The sequence below is a fragment of the Scylla paramamosain genome, chromosome 34 (assembly GCF_035594125.1).
Source record: "Scylla paramamosain isolate STU-SP2022 chromosome 34, ASM3559412v1, whole genome shotgun sequence".
Lineage (NCBI taxonomy): Eukaryota > Metazoa > Arthropoda > Malacostraca > Decapoda > Portunidae > Scylla > Scylla paramamosain.
This window is the reverse complement of record NC_087184.1, coordinates 12372250-12378389: the sequence shown is the minus strand read 5'-3', so window position 1 is coordinate 12378389 and position 6140 is coordinate 12372250. Positions and strand designations below refer to the sequence as shown.

The following is a 6140-nucleotide window of genomic DNA, read 5'->3' as shown; positions in this document are numbered from 1 at the left end:
AAATATACATATAACCAGCAGCTTCTAGCGTACACATACTTAAGGACGGAAATACGAAATTTCTGTAATTATTTAGCATATTTAGCATGTTTATTAAGCTCTATTTAGCGGTACATGAATTCAGCGAGTTTATTAAGCATCATTTATTGAGACCTATGAATTTAACATGTTTATTAAGCTTTCGTGGTATCTGTGAATCCAGTACATTTATTAACTTTCTCTAACACCAGTGAATTAAACTTTATTTAGTGGCATCAAGCTTTTAATGGCATCTAAAAAATCTGGCAACACTGACCCTCAGACAGGCAGTGTTTACATTCACACACACACGTGCTCCGTTCACCACCGGGAGAGACAGTGCCAAGGCGTGATGTTAGGTGCCCCTAGCCGCCTGTTGAGGGTGCTAGGGTGTGGCGAGAGGGCGTGGGTGAGGACCAGCAGGATGGTGGCGAGGCGGCCAGTGCGTGTCCACCTGAAGGGTCTCCAGCAGGAGACGCAGCAGGCGGTGCAGGAGTACGAGGACCTGCTGGCCGCCTCTAAGACCAAAGGTAGATGAACACTTGAGCTACCTTGGTTCTGTACGTATGTTGCAGTGTCTTGTTAATAGTGTCTAAACCTCAGTAAGTTAGGGGTGTTTTCAAAGAGATAGTTAACCATTTTTAAAGGTTAATCAATTAAGACTTTACAAAGGGGTATGAGGAGCTGCATTAATGTACTTGGCTTACGACTAGTCTGTTCCAGAATCATCGTCGGAAGCAAAAAGCGGTCAGATGTCAAGACTGTATTTTAGAAAAAAAAAAAAAAAAAAAAGTGCTACTCGAAAGTGCAGTTAAACGACAGTAAAACAATAGCTTTTACCCTATAATGCATAACTCTATCATTAGCAGATGCACCAGTAAAAGTACAAGTAATTATAAATTATATACCCTACCCGAGTGATGAGTTGCTTGTATGCCATGCTAGCCTTTAAAAAAAAAAAAAAAAAAAAAAAATATATATATATATATATATATATATATATATATATATATATATATATATATATATATATATATATATATATATATATATATATATATATATATATATATATATAATCAAAATTGAATTCCGTGAAATAGTTCAAAAGTGAAATCATACATATACATACTAAACACTTCCCTAAGAGATACGTATATGTACGAAACACTGTATGGGTTAAGAAGAAAGGTAGACCCTTGTCCTTTCATGGTTCTGTACTTATTATATTTACTGTTTCTAGCTAACAGTCTAAACTATCACTTAAGGGTGTTGGAACGTGTGGAGTTAGTGGCTAGTACTAATACATTTAGAAGTGAAGGTTTGTGCCATCATTGCCCTGTATGATTATATTTGTAGTTTATTATAGCTTGATTGAACTAGCTAACAAATTCTTCATAAGTGTTATGGGTGTTGCCAGAAGGGCTGTAAGCCAGCTAACAATCTCCTAATAATAAGTTAAGAGTACAGTAAGGTACGTGACATCACATGGTCATTTTAATGTACAACTGCAGTAATGCACTGAAATTTTAATTGATATTTAATGGGAATAACAAACCAAAACTGGTGTAATGAACTTGCCACTTGTGCAAGCACTGGAATTTTAATAAAAATTCAATCAGAATAACAAATCAATACTGCCAAGATAGACAGAGAGAGAGAGAGAGAGAGAGAGAGAGAGAGAGAGAGAGAGAGAGAGAGAGAGAGTGATACGACTCCAACTTAGGTGAGGTTTACTGTATGTATTCACATGACACCGACAGTTGGTAAATGTAACCGATACTTGTAAAGCAGCATGAAACTCAGGATGGTAAAAATTAAGGACTAGCATGAAACTCAAGGATTGTAAAACTAGGACAGCATGAAACTCAGAAGGGTACTGTTATATCAAAGTAAGTGTAAATGTGCTCATTTTGATTTTTTTTATTGTGGAATTTTTTATATTACGTATTTTCTTGTTCCCTGGAGCCAATTCATTTTTCCCATAGGTTCTTAATTCCCCACAATAAACGCTATATTGGAATGAATCATGTTCGTTGTCACGTACCTTACTGTATTTCCAAATGGGTTACAAGGACATGCACGTTACAGCTAATACACCTATGAGGGAAAGTGAACTAATGTGCTGTCTTTATACTCTACTCATTGTATTTGGAATTCCTAGCTAACCGTATCCCAAACGAGTTTTCAAAGTTTTAGGACAGGTGGTGCTTACTAGCATGCTAAATAGAGAAGAGGAACACTTGTATTAACTCTATACTGTATTCATTATGTCCATAGTTTATTATGGTCTGCAACTCATGATCTCTTAATAATCAATTAAGGATAGTTATGGTAGTGTGAATAAATCAGTTAGTGGTCTCTTACTAATGATTATCAAATAAGGGTATTTTCACAGGTAGTACAAGGATATGCTGGTCACATCCAATAAATTTAACAGGAAATGTAATATTTTCTTGCTCTGCTTACTTATGTTAAATTTGTAATGTATGATGAAAAAAATAGATTATAATATTTCTTCCACTGTCTAACTACTTTTTTTTAGAAAATTAAGAGAACTTACTGATAAAGAGTTCCAGGAAAAAGGTGAAACTAAGCCTCTAATCCTTATTGGTTATGATTCCAGGACAAAAAAGTAAACACCATGAGCAAGAACCACCAGCAGCTGCCCCAGACCCGGACGAGTTACTAAGGAGCCGCATCCACTTCGAACTGCTGTCTGATGCTAAGACCTATGAGAGGCTAGTACAGGATACCATTTGTTTGTGTATGCTATGTTGCAGAATCTAATCTAACCCAACCAGGTCTTATACTTTAGCAACCCTAAAAGTAATGGTGGCTGACTTCCCTGAGGTTCAGTAAAGCTAAGGTTGTGGCAGGACAGTAAAGGGCAAGTAAAATCCAAGCTAACCCTGATGATTATCTTATTTTGGTTTGTAATGTGTTGGCCTTTCTTACTTTGAGCGTTACTTCCTAGCCAAACCTTGTCATGGCTACTCTTTAAATTAATTTTATCAACATTTTTATGATGCTATAAAGAGAAGAATTACACATATAGCTGAGTTTTCTTTTCCAACACACAGAAAGCTACTGGAAAACATGAAATATCACAAGTACCGGAGTGAACACCAGCTGTTTGTGGCCGAGGGGCACCGCATCATCCGTGAGGCGCTAGAGCATGGGGTCACGCCAGTAGCACTCTACTTCACACGCCTCAAGCTTGTGGCAGCACTCAAGGCAGCGCCATCTAAGTTAAAGCTGGAACATGTTCTCGCCCTGAATGACTTGCCGCTGTTTAAGGCGCCCTACAAGACCTTGCAGACCTGGTCATCTGTCACTACATCTCCAGGCATTGTAGGTCAGTACACAGAACTCTGGAAATGCTGTTCTGCTGTCACTAGGAAACTAAATTTAAACTCTAAGCAGTAACTGCTTGGTTTGTGACAATGTGCAATTAATTTGCTACTGTACAGTCATGGTCTTGGAGAAATATCCATCTAGAGCAGGAATTTCTTACTTTTTTGTTCTTCTGTATTCCTTGGACATTTTTATAGGTTTCATGTGCCTCTAAATAAATTAAGGATAAAAAATGAAAAAAAAATTTCTCGGTGGCACAGCCTGACAGTCCAGGCAGTATCATGATAGATGTCTCAACTATTGCACTTACACCTATTAGTTTATGAATAATAGGAGCAGCACTAAACCACACATGATCTCAGTGTCACCAACTGAACACATCTAGCCTCCCAAAGGAAGGACACATCTTTAAATCCTCGCTGTTATGTCACCTCCACCAATACTGCTTGTCAAACACCACAATTCACTCTCACGTTTTCAAGTTGTAATGTACTCGAAAGTATTTGTAAAATGGTCGAGTAAGTGGAGTCCAAATAACATAAAAGTACATGATATTATGCACTTAAGTATGAGTACATGTACCAACTTGGGCCCAAAACCTGATACTGATATGACACCATTTTTTCCTTTTTATTAATCTTGGATTATTTTATTTTATTTTATTTATTTTATTTATTTATTTATTTATTTTTATTTCATTTATGTATTTTTTTTGCAACAATGCTACGGCAACACTGTGTCACTATCTATCTGTGTCACTATCTGTGTCAGTGGGACTGAGAGACTCAGGCCAGTGCCACCTGCTAGTCTCAAGTAAGTACTGTACACCATATACAGTAGTGGTTATTCTCTGAGACCTAATGTACGTCACTGAAAAGTGCAAATGTACCACTGGGGGTACATGTATCCCTTATTGGGAACCCCTGAACAGGGTAAGGGAGTAGATACCAATGTATACCACTTATCCAGCTTCACTCACAATTTGCTATCCTTGTCCTTTGTACCTCACCTTCTTACTCATTGCTTTCCTTGCACTCCATCCTTGTCTGGTGTAAATAAAACCAAAACTAGTACATGACAGTTATATTCTGCATTCTTCTCTTCCAGGAGTGTTCAAAATCCCCACCATTGAGCCAGGTCATCAGCCCTCCACCACCACCACTAACACCCTGCCCCTCACCCTGGTGATGGATGAGGTGCGGGAGCCGGGCAACCTTGGGGGAGTGCTGCGTACTGCTGCTGCTGTTGGTGTACATCAGGTGCTGCTCATGAAAGGTGTGTTTTTTTGTGGCTCATCATGTCAGATGATTTTATTATTATTATTATGGTAAGGCAGCCAAGTATGTTAATGAGGATGGGTGGAAGAAGATAAATGGGAATGCTGAAGAAGACATGGAGGTGGTGTGTGGAGGAAGATAAGAAAGGATGCACATCAGAGAAGAGTTCACTTACCACTGCAAAAAGTGGAAGGGACCCCTGAACTATCCAACCCTTTAGGGAAAAAAATAAGGATGTTAACCAAAATGGTGAGTGACTCATGATGTGAGGAGGATGAGGCCTTCTCCACTGCATTGTTAGCGCAGAACAATGGAATGGGGCTATGAACCCCATCTGTATTATTATGGATCTCAGTCTGGTATTCAGATCACATAATAGTACACACTGATCTCTGACTTTTCATAATATGCTCTGTAGGTTTCGGTAACCCTTTCAACAAAACAAATTGAGATCATTTCACTATTGCCATCTGCAGCAACACATTCACAGCTATTCTCTTTAAAAATCCACATATATGTGTCATCTATAGCAGTACGCTAATGTGGAATGCACATCACACATATATCTCATTTCCCAGGATGCTGTGACCCATGGGAGACCAAGGTGGTGAGGGCTGGCTGTGGCGCACACTTCCGCCTCAGAATTCGCACAAAACTGACCTGGGACAGCATCATTAACTACATGCCAGAGAGTGCCAAGATCTTCCTTGCTGATGTCCACCATGGGGAGGACATAGAGGATACATTAGGGGTAGCTAGGGAGGAGGAGGTAGATGGTGCCACTATAATGCAGAAGGGAAGGAACATGGGCAGGAAGGACAATGTATATGAGTTAGATGAGGAAGGTAACAAGGTACTGGTGGACAACAGCTACAGTGACCCACAGCACTTAGAACTATACAAGCATGTGCCTTTCCATACCCTAAGTTATGACCAGCTAGGGTTAGTAGGGTCTGATGGAGGTGCTGTGCTTGTCATAGGAGGAGAGGTGGGTGTTAGCAATGCCGCTAAGAAATTTGTTTCTGATAATTTTGGCACCAAGGTGATTGTTCCGCTGGCTAATGGCATGGACAGCCTCAATGTTGGGGTGGCATCAGGGGTTATTCTTTATGAGATGCAGAAGCAGCTGTATGAAATTACCTCAAAAAAACTGCAGGAGGAGAGATATGAGAGTGAACGATAAATCTTCTTCACAATTATTGCAGTGTAGTATAGCTGAAATTGATTTAAGTATCATTATTATTATTACTAGTGTTGAGGGACATCTGTGAATTGTATAATAGAGATAAGTTTAGGAAAAATCTGATCAAAAGTGTACCAGCAGCTGTGATGCACAGTATATTAGATTGTGTAGTTATATTCAAAATGGATGTAGATAATATGAACAAGCCAAAGAAGCATCAAAAGAAGAAAAATAGGAATATGTTGCTAGCATGCAGATCTTTCATATACTGTATATATGTTTTATGATTTAACATTTGTTTACTA

General features: G+C 38.8%; 1 protein-coding gene across 1 annotated transcript; it reads left to right on the top strand.

Moving 5' to 3' along the window:
- The first annotated feature begins 286 nt into the window (after nt 1-286).
- LOC135090192 (rRNA methyltransferase 3, mitochondrial-like) lies at nt 287-6140 on the top strand. Its single transcript, XM_063986643.1, has 5 exons — nt 287-548; nt 2645-2759; nt 3102-3376; nt 4483-4650; nt 5231-6140. Exons 1-5 carry the CDS (start codon nt 371-373, stop codon nt 5833-5835), a joined length of 1341 nt encoding a protein of 446 aa, XP_063842713.1. The 5' UTR covers nt 287-370; the 3' UTR covers nt 5836-6140.